Source organism: Netta rufina, assembly GCF_964035555.1.
Source record: "Netta rufina genome assembly, chromosome: 3".
Lineage (NCBI taxonomy): Eukaryota > Metazoa > Chordata > Aves > Anseriformes > Anatidae > Netta > Netta rufina.
The window spans coordinates 34426013-34441762 of NC_140125.1; the positions used below are offsets into that span (position 1 = coordinate 34426013).

The 15750-nt window shown below is 40.7% G+C and overlaps 1 protein-coding gene across 5 annotated transcripts in view; it reads left to right on the forward strand.

Moving 5' to 3' along the window:
- The window catches only part of RASGRP3 (RAS guanyl releasing protein 3), a 54854-nt gene that overhangs the window by 29341 nt on the left and 9763 nt on the right, over nt 1-15750 (forward strand). For 4 of the 5 annotated variants that reach the window (XM_084283995.1, XM_084283994.1, XM_084283993.1 and 1 more), the window contains 6 exons: nt 96-243; nt 2546-2719; nt 3133-3249; nt 3555-3830; nt 9887-9964; nt 13463-13579. In XM_084283995.1, coding sequence (XP_084140121.1) covers nt 96-243; nt 2546-2719; nt 3133-3249; nt 3555-3830; nt 9887-9964; nt 13463-13579 — 910 coding nt within the window. The remainder of the gene's footprint in view (nt 1-95; nt 244-2545; nt 2720-3132; nt 3250-3554; nt 3831-9886; nt 9965-13462; nt 13580-15750) is intronic. The other variant, XM_084283996.1, reaches the window with a different exon arrangement.

A 15750-nucleotide genomic window follows, 5' to 3' on the forward strand; every position in this document is an offset into this window, starting at 1 on the left:
TCATGATCTGTCTCTTGAAAATTTTATGCAAACTGTAGGCTACACTCACTTGTACCCAAAGAGAAATGAGAAGTGTGTTTATTTTTCTGTTGCAGTCCTTCCTATGACTGGATGAGAAGAGTTACACAGAGGAAGAAGATTTCCAAGAAAGGAAAAGCCTGCCTGCTGTTTGATCATCTGGAGCCCATTGAGCTGGCTGAACATCTCACTTTTCTGGAGCATAAATCTTTTAGGAGAATTTCTGTAAGAAGCCCACAACTTTGTCACTTGCAATTAGGAGCATGTCCTTTAAGAGTGTGTTCATATGGTTTAATAGAACATTTTTACATTTCAGTGTCGTTAATCTTTATAATCCTTCATATGATGTACATAGCCATGGCTGCAGCAGCACTTCCTTAATCTTTTTCATGACCAATGATTTTAGTGACAGAATTCAATTTTGTGCAGAAATTCTGGGTTAAAATTGCTGCTAAAAGCTACTGCAGCCATGTGTCACAGTAGTTGATTAAGGTAATGTTATTGCTCAAAATATTCAGGTGCGTTTTTGTTTTTTTTCCTCTGCAGAAAACGGTTAATTCCTTTTCAGGAAAAAGCGGAATCTTTGCACTTCATAATTTTTGAAGAGACTGAAATACCTATATAGCACTTCTCTAGACTACCTTCACTCCCAACTGCTTCAGAAACTGTCCTTTCATTTTTCAGCTTAGCATCAGAGGATAATTCAAGTTGGAAAGATCTCAGGAGGCCTCTAACCCAATCCCATACCCAAAGCAGAGTCAGCTCTGAGTTCAGTCCATGCTCCTCAGGCCCTTATTGAGTTGGGTCTTGAAAGACTGCACAACTTCTCTTTCTTCCTGCTCTTTGGGCTTGGGTGATTCCCTGTCCTCCCACACTCTCTATTTCCTCATCAATATATTTCCATGTCTACTGTTGCATCATCTTGATGCTCCTGACATTCAAAGACTGCCTGATCACACACCTGATGAGGTGTGTTTGTTACAGAATAGAGTATGGAATTACTAAATGTGTGTATTACCTCAATGTAAATAATGTAGACAGCATTCAGATACATGTAAGATATCTGTGCATGCCTCTACCTTGGGCTCTTTTCTGTGGCTTTTCATTTTCTAGATGATATTTGTCTTGCATGGCTAGATAAACATGGTTGTTTGTAACTAGAACAAATCTAGAAGACCTCTGTGGTTCCAGTTTTGGAGAAGATAGATATTGGTACTGAGGAAAATTCAGATACAATTGCTGTGTCCACACAGGATTGTACATAAGCAAGAGGCAAAAATTGATAAAAATGAAAGTAGTGGCTAAAGCAAAACAAATGAGTAAACCAAATGCCAACAGAAATGCTGATTTCTGCTTGAAAATGTCTATCTGAAAAGGGCACATGATGCTATCGTATCTGGAGGCAAACGGAAGTAAGCCATAAGCTCTCAAGATGATAAGTTGTCTTCTGCAAAAATATGAGATTTTTAAAAAGAATTTTCATGAAAGAAATCAAGATCCAAAGCTAAAAAAAGTATGTTTTTTGTTCATTTGTTAGTTTCAATAGAGGAAGGAAAAAGAGATCAAGGAGGAGTTAAGACCAGTCTAAATAGAATGTTTCTTTTGACATCCTTTAATAATGTTCAAAGGTTTATTCCTTGAGACTTCAAATCATAGGAAAACACCCTATAGTGATCTGTGAAAAGCTAACCTCAAAGGTAAAGGGACAAGAACAAAAGGATTGGATTTCTAAATACATTTAAGATATATTTGAATTCAAGTGGGAATTCCAGAAAGATGACTCAGACCTGCAATAATTGTTTTTTCTTGTTGATTTTTTTTAATTGTGAGTTAATTTTTCTGCTTGAATTTTGCTAGCTGAGATGTTTCTCTGCAACCAGTTAGAGTTAACTAATCTTATACTACCCTGTAATGTGAAGAAGTAGTTTGAAGTTGTGTTTCCTATTTGCTTGAGACAAGTAAAAAAAATGTTGTAAAAATGGTGCATTTCCAGGAAATAAAGTAAGGGCAGACATCAGAATACAGAGTCTGAAAAACAAGCCCAGTATCTTTGACCCAATTTACAGAGGAACTGAGAGCTGCTGCAGAGAAACAACTAGCATTTATGTGGAGGTGTCAATGAGTCCAGGTGATCTGGAATCTGCTTAGAAATGTAACAGTGCCACTTATTTTTGCAGGGTAGACTAAAGTGTTTTCCAAAAGTTATGTAATTGTAGACAATGATTAGTCTGAATCTTGTCTTTGAGCTTACCTATTAAAAATAAATAAATAAATGGACAGGCGAAGAGGGAAAGGAGAGTGGTAACTATAATAGAATAGGTAGAGCAGAAGTTATATATTAAGTAATAAAAATAAGACCAAAAAGTACTTTTAAGAAAGCACTGGTGTGCATCAGGGTCTACTGATCCTGAATCTCAGTTTCTTTCTAAATAAGTGGAGCTTTGAAGGGGAAAAAAAAATAAATTAAAGTTTCATTTTGATTCTTAAGTTGTCCATCATTTTACTGAAAACGCCTTTCTTCTGTTAGTTCACAGACTACCAAAGCTATGTGATCCATGGCTGCTTGGAGAACAATCCTACTTTGGAGAGGTCTATTGCTTTATTTAACGGTATCTCCAAATGGGTCCAGCTCATGGTTCTCAGCAAGCCAACACCACAGCAAAGGGCAGAAGTAATCACAAAGTTTATAAATGTTGCACAGGTGAGTCTTGTATATTAGTCTTCTTTCTCCAATATAAAGCAATAATAAAAATAGAGATTGCAGAAAGCTGAACGAGCTGCTCTTTGTGCTGTTTCCCCAGTGAATAGTCTGTTCAACCTAAGTGCTAGGTTTTTATTCAGGTGTGGTATGACTGCATTTTTAAATTAGCAGACTAAACTATAAAACGTGTTTTTTCTTTGTTGTTTTCTAGTTGTCAACTGTCACTATTGTGAGTTTCCTGTGTAGCCAATCCAATTAAATAAATGCTGAACCATTCCCTTACATCCCTTGGTTTAGTCATTTCTGATTTATCCATGGTAGTATGTCTCCTTTAGCTTGTCTTGTGTGATATAGGATAGCTGCCACATGTATTTCTTTTATTTTTAATTTTTCATGATCTATCTCTCCTGCAGAAGCTCCTTCATCTCCAGAACTTCAACACACTGATGGCAGTTGTGGGAGGTCTCAGTCACAGTTCTATTTCTCGCCTGAAAGAGACTCATTCTCATCTGTCTTCAGAAGTCACAAAGGTATGGTGGACTCCAGAATAAAAAACATATTGAGCAGAACATCCCCTCTTGGAGGTCTGATGGGCTCTGCAGTCCAGGTCTCACCAGCACAATATTTGGATCATGGTAGGGCATCCTAAAAGGCACTTTGGTTGGGTTTCTCTCGGTGGAGAAGGATCAGCTCACAGAGATCCTCTGCTTGATTGCCTGTGCTGGGGAAGAAATTAACGCTGTCGACACCCTGCCATGAGTTATGCTCATTTAAAACAGATTAAGGAAATGCTATGAATGCTTTCACAGGGACTTGCTTCTCTGACTGTTTGTAGGACTGGAACGAAATGACAGAGCTGGTCTCTTCCAATGGAAACTACTGCAACTACCGCAAGGCTTTTGCTGACTGTGTTGGCTTCAAAATTCCTATTTTAGGAGTTCATTTGAAAGACTTGATTGCTGTCCATGTTATTTTTCCTGACTGGATAGATGAAAATAAAGTAAACATAGTGAAAATGCAGCAGCTTTCCATCACCTTGAGCGAACTGGTTTCCCTGCAAACTGCCTCTCATCATTTAGAGCCTAATATGGATTTAATTAACCTGCTAACAGTAAGTATTGTGCAAGTTCCAATTCACTTCCATTACACAAGTTCCAATTGATTTCTGTTATTCAGATATTGAATGTCAATACAAGAAAGGTACATGTCGTTATCTCATTTTTGTTTTAAAAAAGGAGACAACACAAAACAGAAAATAATTCACATGAGATGTGAATAAAGTCAGAGAGAGCTTCATTGATGCAGTATGTGATGGCTGGGTGTAGAAACAGAAGAGGATTGCATCAATAATTTTTTTAAGAATGACAGAAAGAGAGGTGTATGTGTATGAGAAGAAGTAAAATCTAAGTTCTGACTGCTTAGAATTTAGGTTTATATTTCCCGTGCAAAGATTAGGTGATGTGTTTGCATGCTCACATTAGGGAAATTCTAACTTGGGAGTAATTCTGTTCTGTCTCACCTGTGCTTTGTATGAGGTACAGTGCTCTTCCTATCCAATAAATATACATGTTCTTGCATGATGTTGAACTGCTCCTGCAAAACAAAACAAACAAACAAACAAAACCCACAACAACAGCAAGAAAAGCCCATAATTGATAAGGCTAAAAGAGATTAATTTTAAGTCCCCTTTTTAATATGTAGATATTTCATTTCAAAACATACTGAAGCATGCAGCCTGAACCTACAGACCAAATCCTGCTCCTATTGAAACTTATTCCACTTAGCACTGATCTGAACTGTAGAAGCATTTGACCCAGCACCGTGGTTTGTTCAGTTTAGGGGAAAAAAAAAAAAAAAAAAAAAAAAAGCAGCATTTTGGAATTAAAGACAGAACTGGAGAAACAACTTGAAGACAATAAACTTTTGTTATAAAAGAGTTCGTGTTGCACACAGATAAAAGCAAGCCACCTACTCATCTGAGAGCAGTCTGAAACATATTACATTAGGTAAAGGACTCTCTTCATATGTGATCATTTTATGCTGCTTCTGTTCTTGTTATTTCAATTTGTCTTTCAGATCCCAAATCCAGACTGAAAGAGGAGCTGTTTGCTGTCATTAAGTCAGTAGAATTCTTTTCTAAGTAAACTTAAGAAGCAAGCAACTAGGACAGATGTATGAACTAGGGCAGATTTGTGAACTTTTCCAGTGATTCTATTTACTTTGTTGGCTAGCATGAATTTCTTAAGACTGAGTTTATCTCCAAATTTCTTTTGTCTGGAAGCTGAACCTCTGCTTACGTTCTCATTAGCTGCTCTTCTTTCTTTTGGGTGATGGCTTGCATTCCAAAAGGAGCAGAAAGCATCATATTTTTCTAAAACTTTGTAGATTCATATCCATCATTGTATTGGTCTGAGTTCTTGTATTTTATCTGTTTCCCCATTTTTTAATTTTTTTCTTGTTTTGTTTTCAGCAAAACGATAGAGATTTTGTTTATACTCACATAATATTTTATTCAGTAGATTTAATTTACCAGGAGAAGTAATTGAGTACAATATGAGTACTTCTTCACTTATGATGCTCTTACGTATTTGTTCCTCCTATAGCTTTGCTGGCTTTGGTAACAATTGAGCCAATCTGACCACAAATAATTGAAGCTGCATGCTCCAATATTAATTCCAGACCCAATCAAAGGTTAAAATTAACTTGTGACACTTTATATCTTTTATGATTCCATGGTGGTACCTGTTCAGCAGTGATGGAGACAGCTATAGGTCCTAAAACCTTTCCAGAGAAATTCTGTCTACTTGTTTAATCATGTGGGAGTTTTGACTTAAGACAGCAACTCCTGGAAGGGTAACAACAAATTTCTACAAGAGACCTCTTGGCCCTGAACTTTGGTAGATCTCATAATATTATAAATATTCTCACTTTTTTTACCAACATCTGAGTTTTGTCCTCATTTATACCATAAGAATACATTTCAGTATATTTTTTTATAGTGGCCTCTTGCACGTTAATAATGAACTTTTACAGAAGAAATGCTTCTGTCAATATTTTTGTTAATAACAAAGTTTTAAATTATAGGCTGGGGTCAGAAGAAGAGGAGAAGAAATGCTGGGTTTGCATCCAAAAGCTGATAAGAACTGCAGGCTAAAAATACTTGACCTTGCTATGTGCAAATGGTCTTTTAGCAGATTTAGCCTCCCTTGCTGCCAAAGTCATCCCCAGTTTTCAGAGCATGAGGAAAAAAATATTAAATTTATAGCTATATCCTCCCACTCTAATATAAACTCCGTAAAAAATGTCCCATCTTTATGTTGCTCAGAGGATCTCCCTTCCAAAACTAGTAAATGTGTACAAATGTGTGCAGTGCTCTGCGTCATTTGTGCGTCAATCAGCAGGCTCAACTATTTGTTCACTTCTTCTGTTTTCCCATTAAGCCGCTTCTATCCCTGCAAGCTTTTAGTAGGTGTTTTGTTCTGATAAGCAATGTGTAAATCTCTCATCGAGCCTGCCTTGCTGTGCTGCATTTTACACTGCACTTAGCAAGTGCCAACAGCCTGGCCTGTGATGGCTCGACAAATACATTGCTGGGTGCTGGTTTCCTAGTCCAACAACTTGCACTGTAAGATAAAATGGGCATTTCATGGACTAAGTGGGCAGGTGGGAATTTGCTCTGATCTTTCTTTTCCACGGTGAGGGAGCCTTGTCTGCTCCAGGCGAGCTGATCCCTTTCAAGTGTTTTGGGAATGATGTTTGAGGAAGCTGTGTTAAGAGCTACGAGGTGATGGCTGGCTTATAAACTGGGGCATAGGGCAGGGTAGTAAAGCTCAAGCCACTTGGTCAAGGGTTTTACAGGCATTTCCCAGGTGCTATTGTGCACATTGACCAAAAGGGCGAATGGGGGAAAAGAGAACTTAAATCTCTCTGACTTCTGAAGTAGCTGCTGCAAGGTCAGCATTTAGGAAGATCGGAGCTCTCTCTTATTTCATATGTCTGCATGCAAACTTAAAGTCTGCTCCCTCCTTTTCTCTCTCTCTTCTTAAAGTCAGCATAAAACATCAGCGTCTAGCTCAAAGAATTTTAACTTTGATCACACACCTGAAGGAAGCCAATATTTTGCATGGAAGGCAAGATGCCACAAATAAGGCAAAATTTTGTTGTATGGAGGGCAGTGAGACAAACACCAAGTTTACTGGCACAGGAGGCTGCAGAGAATGAGAGAGAGCTTTAGTGATGTGAGTCCTCACTTGGTTGTGTGTAAATGAGACCAAGTTACATGGGCAAGAGACCTGAATGTGGCGTGACTCAGCTGCTAGAAGGGAGCCAGAACGTGTTACACAAAGATGGACCAGCACTTTTGTGCCCATACTCAGCACTCTTAGTCCATGCTCTTCTTCCTCCTGTCCTGAGTTATCACCCACACTTGTCCCATCCCCACTGACTGCACCTGGCCCTGGCCCATATCCTGGTATCTGAAATCTGGAGCCATGACGCAGAAGTGGTAAAAGCAGAAATAAGCACAGGCTTAACAGTGCACCCAAAAGAAATAATGGCTTTAGTGACATTTTCACAATTAGAAAACTTATGTTTGGACAAAAAGCTTAGGGGATTTTCTTACCTGCTGTGCAGTATTTCCATTTTTTAAAATTTCATAATGTGAATAAAAGCCTGTGGGTAAATATTTCATCACTTTCTGTGGATTGGGAGTGGATCTGAATCTCTTAACTAGTCTACAGTGCATTTAATACTGAGTTTATACTTATTTGAGTTAATACTGAGTTAATACTTATTTGGTGCCACCATTTTCTTCCCTGCTATTTTTAGGTCTCCACAGATATTTAACTAACCTGTTCTGAGACTGTATGCAAATGGCTGGAAAGTCCCATTCGTTTGTACAGTCTAGTGAAGAGAATGAGAAATATCTAAACAATCAAATTGAAAGTCACCCTCCCTAATTTTTCTTCAGTAAGTTCCACTTACAAAAATAAGCCATGCCTTTCTGATCCCCCTGCACCCTCCTCACCCCACACCCCAAATTGCTGAGGAAAAGAGGGCAGCAATGAAAGTCAGATTAGAATGGAAACCACCACCTGCTGCAAAGAGTGTCCTAGGAAAACTCTTAGTACACTTCATCTGTTAGCACAAAACTGTAGCTGAAATATAAAAGGACAACTTACTTAACTGCCCCATAGCCACTATGCCTGAATATTTTGTGCTAGAATTTGAAACTTCACTAGGATTTTGAAACGACGCAATACTTGATGCTTGCGTGTTGTGCTTAATGAAGTGACATCTGCTGCTTATTACAAGGTGAGATAATTCAGGCAAGGGACATTAAAACTCATTCAGTAGATATAAATGTATTTCTATCCCCAAAGGCTCCCAGACTGGTGATAAAACTGTGCTCTTTGGTAGCAGGGTGCAAGGCCTAACAACTCGTTCTGCTGTCAGTCCCTGTCTGATCTGACAGTGTCATTTGCTCCAAGTGAGTTGTGATTACTTACACTGCTAAGGAGCCTAAGAACACAGCCACTGAATAAATAATACCTGAACAGTGTTTGATGCTTGATCTGCGTTATGTTTAGGACAGGTCCCCATGTTCCCTGTGACAGCAACATGCCATGTGGCTGGGTGGATCTGCTGAGGGTCGGCTTTCACTGCTGCCCATGACCAAATTACAAAGCACAAAATTCAGTATAGTGTTATTGCTAGAAAGAATGAGTTATGCAAAATCCAGACACCCCTAAAGCAATGTGTTCACTCTTGAATGTAAACCTATCTTGGGAAAAAGGCACAGCCCTGTCTTGCTCATTGCATAAAATTTTTCCCAAGAGGAGGTGGTTCCTGGGACTGGTCCTGTTCCTTACTAACTCAACAATTCAGGTTTACCTTCTGTTACAGTCGTTTAGTCAGTAGTAATTCTATCTGTCTTCTGTAAAATATCCTTTTAACTCAGTCTTAGCTTAACTGAAGATTTGCAAGGTGGTTGGTAACTTCAGATCATGTCAATTACTCCAAAGCCAGTTAATGCAGGGAGATGATCACAGGAAACATGTGATGCTCGCTTCCTCTCACTGCATAATGGTGATTACATTTTACACCACAGATTACCTTTTTTTACACCACAGTGGTGACTACCTTTCTCCTTCATTACTTCAGCATGGAGGAATTCACTGCAGACCTGCATCTGCATGAGACCACAGCTGCCGAAGCGAAAGCAAACTCATTCATTTTACTTCCACTGTATGCCCCTTCTCTTCTCTCAGCAAATCCTCTAGGGAAAAAAGATGAGTACATGGAAGAAAAATCTTTAGTTTATCTAAAAAAAAAAAAAAAAAAGAAGAAGCTGAAAATGGCTGGCTGCTGCTCAGGGCTCCCCAGGGAGGCTCCTGCTGCATGGGTTGCTCTCTGTAAAGGGCCACAGTAGTCCCGCATGTCTTCATGAGTCAGATTTCAGCACAACATCATCTGCAGCACCTCCAGCCTTGTCCTTTTACAACCTGTTCCCTGCAGTTTTTATATTCACCAAATTACTTCTCTGTGATCTATGGCACCCACTGAACTGCTCAGAGAAAGCTCTTTGTGTGAGCATGATCCTTGGTGCCAGTTCTCTTTTGGCAAGGCCAACGCACAGGCCCTCTCACTCAGCAGCTTGTGCTGCAGGCTGTGACAGCCCTGGAGTACAAGGAGAGAGCCAGGCTCATTTCAGCAGCGTCCAGTGCCAGGACAAGGGGCAATGGGCACAAACTGGAGCACAGGAGGAGCTCTGTGAGCACCAGGCAGCCCTTCTGTGCTGTGTGGGTGACAGAGCCCTAGCACAGGCTGCACAGAGAGGCTGTGGCGTCCCCATCCCTGGAGACCCTCAAAAGGCACCTGGAGGTGGTCCTGGACAGCCTGCTCTGGGTGTCCCTGCTTGAGCAGGGCTTGGACCAGGTGCCTCCACAGGGCCCTGCCAACCTCCACTGTCCGGTGATTCTGTGCTCAGCAGCATGGCTGTGCCAGCTCTGTGAAACTGCAAGCAGCTTCTCCATGTATCCTAAGCTCCAACCAGCAAAACTTCAGCATCAGTCTGCTAACAGCCCTATTATATCCAATCCAGTCTAATAAACACTGCTTTTTTCCCCTGTTTTTTTTTTTGTTTTTTTTTTTTTTTTATATATATAGCTGTCCCTGGACCTCTATCACACAGAGGATGACATCTACAAGCTCTCATTGGTGCTGGAACCAAGGAACTCCAAATCTGTAGGTCCTCTTATACTGCGTTTTGTCGTATTACTTATTTCGTCTGCATGCAATTGCCTGTATTTTTGAAAGCCCATTAGTATATTTCATTATTCACCTTCATTTAAAGACTTTTATTGTGTATGCTTGTGCAGTAAAAACAGTCACTACAGGTTTTAATACACATTAAAAGTAAATAGTGAAACATGCCAGACTTCATTACTAATTATTTTGCCATAAAGTCTCTGGAAAACATAGTTCTGCTTTATGTGAAAACATCCTTTGTAAGCTTATATCAATTATTCATCGTGTGACCATTACTTCATTTTCTGGATGCTGCTGCAGTTACATAAAACAACACCGAGTCCAAAGATGTGTCTTAGGTAAGCCATAGCACTAGCTGCAATGTTGTAAAAACTGTTTGCTTATGCAGAATTGACAGTATCTTGGGCTCTCAAGCGATGTTTGAACACCTCAGAATAGGTATCTTCTTATCTTTTAGTAGGTGCAACTAAAGATAATGCTTCATTGATGTATTTTATATTATGCTTTGCAAGTCTGAGGTAAATCTCTTAATTAGTACTTGAACTTGTCATTTAAAGTACTACTGTCTCTCCTGTTGTCAATGTTTGGGTCTTATGATGCCCTGTGAGCATTTCTTTTGGTGCACTAACACCCTTATTACATTCAGCACGTGATCCTCTCAGGCCGAGCCCTCCCAGTCCAACACCAGCAGAAACTGAGAGTGACTGGAAATGCTTAGGAGCATGTGAGAGCAGCATCCAGCAGTGGGAGGTCTTTCTCTTCAGTGTTTTTTACTTTTTTGAAGTTTTTGTAGAAGCAAGCAAGGAAGCAAAACCCCTTAGATTACAAGTATCAGACTTCGCTGGCTTTAAGGGTGGTTCATCACTCTTGAGCACCTTGAGGACTATCTGTGCGCTCTCAGCAGGGGGTGAAGAGCAACACTGAACAGTTCCATAGTCAGCAATAATTCAGTCTGAACACCTGGAATTTCATTACAGAGTCTCCAGTCCTTGTTGGATACTATTTAGCCACAACTGTTCCCATTTATCACAGCCATTCTGGCTCCCTCACTGCTTTCCATCACTGCCAGCAAGGTTGCACAGTTACAGCTCCATGCTGTGGGAGGACTAATGAGCCACTACCTCCAGAGAAGAAAATTACCATGTTGCTGCCTTGATCTTAAGCTTCAGCTTAAAGAAGGATAAAAGCAATAGGAATATTGCTGTGGATTTTAACAGTTCCCAGCAGTTGGTGGAGACTTCTGTGATCAATGAATAACCAGGGACATTCAGCTGCTACAGCACCACAATGGGTAACAAGCTATGGCTGAATCTACAGAAGCCAGACTATTTGAAGCGTACATCTCTGTGCTTCAGGTCCCAATGCACACAAAATATTTTGAAGGGGAAAGAAGCTGTAGACCTTTTGTGTGTGGAAAAATTTGTCGAAGGAATCAGGACAGTGTAGTTGTTTTATTACAAGCACTCCACAATTTATTGCTGTATGGGCGCAGTCCCCACGCTGGTTGCTGCAGTCATTTTCCAGGCAAAGTGTGTGCTATCCATTAGCATGTGTGCCTGATGTCAGCAGGAGCTTGAGCAAGACTTTAGTTGTGCTAAAACTGGAAAGAGACTCTTCAGTCAGTGTGGCAGCCTAAAGAAATTAATTACTGGGGACTGACTGCCAGCTGTAGCATGGCATCTCCCTCTGTCACACTGTAACACAGCCCTGCTTTTCTCTGTTTGTTTGTTTGTTTGTTTTTTATCTTTTTATCTTTTTTTCACCAGTACAACTGTTTGCTAGCAGGCAGCCCTGCCCAGCAAAGTTATGCCACTGAGGACACACTAACATGTTTTTTGCTTCTGAACGAGATTGATTTCAGTGCCAAAATATTGGCATCAGCACCATAAATAAATAAATAGTTAAAAAATACTGAATGAAAACTCAAATTAAATAGCTCAGAAGAAAGAGGAAGGCAGGAATGTTCCAGTGGATTTGCTCTCTTTCTGCCACCGTACACATGGAGCAGCAGTACTTAATGGCTCTCTGTGAGGATGTGGTAGTCTAGCACCATTCTCACACTTTGCTGCTGATGCTCTTAGTCCCATTAGTCTAGATATTTTTTAAGAGAAGGAGCACATCAAATTTCTTCTCTGACCATATCTGCAAGAACATCACAATATTGGCATGTTAAGTATTACCATGTAACATGCTATCTTTAAAAGACCGCTGCTTTTCCATGCATTTTTAGAGCAAAAACACTTACCAGCAAGCTGATCCATCACTGTGTGGTGCCATTCATTTTAGGATTAAAAAGTCCTGTAAGTGCTATTGGGAGCTATATAGAGCTGGATGTTCAGGTTCACTGTTTTTTTTGTTGTTGTTGTTGTTGGAATTGAACTCTGTGGATATAGGGATTTTTTTCTTCCTAAGCTTACCTGAGCAGATGAGTATAGTGAGTCAAGAGACACTGAGGAACTAATAAAAGCTGTTGTGACCCCTGAAAAAGGAAAAGCCAAGTGAGTAAAGCAAACCATTAACACATCCTTCTCTTTTTTTCTACCAAACACAGTAAAGTATGACTTTGTGACCATTTTTCATCTCAGTGTGAAAGTCTACAATATCTTTATTATACCCAGTAATAGCTATAACATTTTTAGATAGCTTAATTACCTCTCTCTGAACTCCCACCAATTAACAGAAGGACATGTGGGACCCAGATTTATGGCTCATCAGCTAACACAGGCAGATTGTGGGCCATCTCCTGCTCTGATCCAGACCATGCTGAAATTTTCCTGCCTGATGCTGCTTCCTTGGCCAGATCCCCAGCCGCAGATGTAGGACAATGCCAGGCTGTCTTGCAGCATTTTTTGGGCTGACTGGCAATTTTTGAAGCCTTACCTGAAACTGAGATCAGGTTTGTCCTCTATCTTCATCTTGCTGTGTGCCACAGCTGTTCCCAAAGCACCATGGCTGCATGGAGTGAGTGAGGCTGTGTATCAGCTGAGCTGCCAGCTACCATCTCATCAGAACAAAGATGTTTCTGAAGTAAAATAGGTTGGCTGGTCTTATCATGGCCAGGTGAATCAAGCCATGCCTCCTGGCCTGTAGTAAATTCGCTTACATCCCTGCCTGGAAACATTTAGCTCTTGTTTCACTGCAGTGCAGTGCCTTGACTGTAAATCAGTGGGTTTTCTGTGCACCAAGCACTCAGAGACCAACATTGACATGCAGTCCTTCACACAACTCCTGTGCACCCTCTCTTTGTCCAGGTCACCTCGTGCTGCCGAGCTCCTTGGGGGCTCTGTCAGGATGGAGAAAAGCAGGTTTCTGTGCTATTTCTGATTCCCATTGTGTGCAGAGACCCTCCTTCCTGCCTGCTTCCTCCGAGTTGTGTAGCTGTTGAAGCTGGTTCCAGCACTTGTGCTGCTTGTAACAGGAAACTGGATTTTGTAATTCAGATTCGAACATCTTTGTGTTTGGCTTGTCTCCCAGCAGCCTACCTCCCCGACGACCCCAAGCAAGCCAGTGGTGCCTCTGGAGTGGGCATCTGGAGTGGTACCCAAGCCCGACCCGACAGTCATTAACAAGCACATAAGAAAGTTAGTGGACGTAAGTATTTGGAAGAATTTATTGGCCAAAAGGAACAATAGCTTTGATACTGTCATCATTGCAATTAATTTAATTAGAGGTTTTCAAGGAATTGTTGCAGTTGAGATGAATTTCAGATATCTGATAACAGATTTGAACTTTTGCTGATACCTTCAGAAATATTTCTATTTCAGTCCTGGAATCAGAGGCAGCAGATTTCCAGAGTAAGCAGATTTCCAGATGCAAACAAGCAAACTTTCAGCAGCATCCAAACCTGGCTGCTGTGCAACGGGTTTGATTAGCAAACAGAAATTGAAAGGGCAAAGCTGAGTTGTTGCAGCCCTACCTGCTCAGTTAATGTCTGATGACAGACATTACAACAGCTGGAAGCAAAAACAGTCTGAAACAAGGACTCACACATTGCTAGGTCCAGAGGAGGTCTCCAGAAACCCTCCCCTGTACCAAGCATTGCACTGTGCTGATCTGCTGGCAAAAGACAAGGTTTTTGATGTCTCTATGTTAGTGCCTGGTGGCCAAGCTGTCCAAAGGGCACAGATCAAATCTACTGCTCAGACCAGTATACCCGAAACAGACTTTATTTTCATTTATTGATTTATTTACTTATTTATTTACAATAGAAGCTGATTATCCAACATGCCAAGGTTAAAATGACGTCCTTGTTCTCTAAGGAGCCACCTGGGAGACAGCAAATGCTGACTGGCAAATTCACTGTTGGCCGGTGCTTTCCCAAGGACGATGACTCCTTGGAAGCCCTCCTCTGGTGGAGGTGCTGTGTCTGCCCTCTGGGTAGTTCCTGGCCGGGCAAACACCTGCCAGTTTTGCTGCCTTGTTTGGAGCCTCCTCATGAGGCTCAGAGTGTGCTCAGTGACTTCAGTGAGTGCTTAGGGAGTACACTATTACACCTCATTGACTCCCACTGAATTTTGGAGATCAAATTTTGAAGTGGAGCTGAATTGGAATGACCTGGATTTTTTCCCTTTATTTACTTCTACACCAGTGCAATCTCTCTGCCTTTTTCTGTTTTTCAACTTGCTGTCATTTGACTGTCCAGAGCATATTATGCATGGTAAAGACAGTCTTGTTATCACTTTGAAAATCTGGGCATGAAGTCATGGAGAATTACAGCTGGGATCTTGCAGCTTCAGTTTGGAAGGTGACATGTGAGGTGATGCAAACAAAACCAGGCACCATGAGGGCCCTTTGGAGAGACTGAGACCTGTTGTGTCACTGTCTGAGGGACTTTTAGTGAGGAACCAGGAAGGTGTTAGAGATAATGAAGCAAGATATCCTTCTGCTTTTTACAAATCAATAACTAACTCTGGGAAGAAGTATTAAATTCTGATCTTGTCTGTGTTACAGGTCATTAATTGGGGTTATGTAGTTAAGGTAACAAAGCCTTCAGTCTCTCACTCAGACTACAAATACATTTTGCAATTTCGTCTTTGTGTGTGCTTTTTTTGTTTTGGTTTGGTTTTTTGCTTGCTTGCTTTTCCTCCTAATGTGGGATGCCAGAAGTGCTTGTGCTATTTCAGTATTGCTTTTGTCAGTGCCATATGTTGATAAAGTCACCCCACATCCCAAACTGTCTTTGATATAGCTTGTTTAAATCACAAGTCTGTTGCAACTCCTTAATCCTTCTAGAATGTGGTGGGCAAAGGAAATGCAGGTCCCCATTCCACAATTTTGGCCTGGTTCAGGACATGAGTCTCACAGAATTAAAACATAGTTTGGGGCTGTTACAGATACAGCTCACCAAAAGGCCCATCCTGTACAACTGTCTTTGTTTTGCCAGTCTTTGTCATTTACCAGCTGCTTTGAGTGGGGCCTTAATGCATTGTTTTTAATACTAGAAGTGCTGGATACTGCTTGGTTGTGCAACTTGATTCCTTCTCGACATATTTTTGAGGTCTGCCAGCCATCAGTTACAGGTCATTCCATGGTTGCCTTGAAATTGGCTTCTTCAAATTCTCATTAAAATAAGGACTCTAAAAGCACCTTTCAGAGGTCTCGGTATGTTAAGTTCATGTCTTTGTCAACCAAATATTAACCTAATGAGAGAGCTTGTATTTCAAAATGTCTTTCAGATGCTCATGTTGATTTTGACATATCTTTCCCATCAGACTGATAAAACATGTAGCTTTAATGCCCGTTATGGATCTCCACACTTAGTA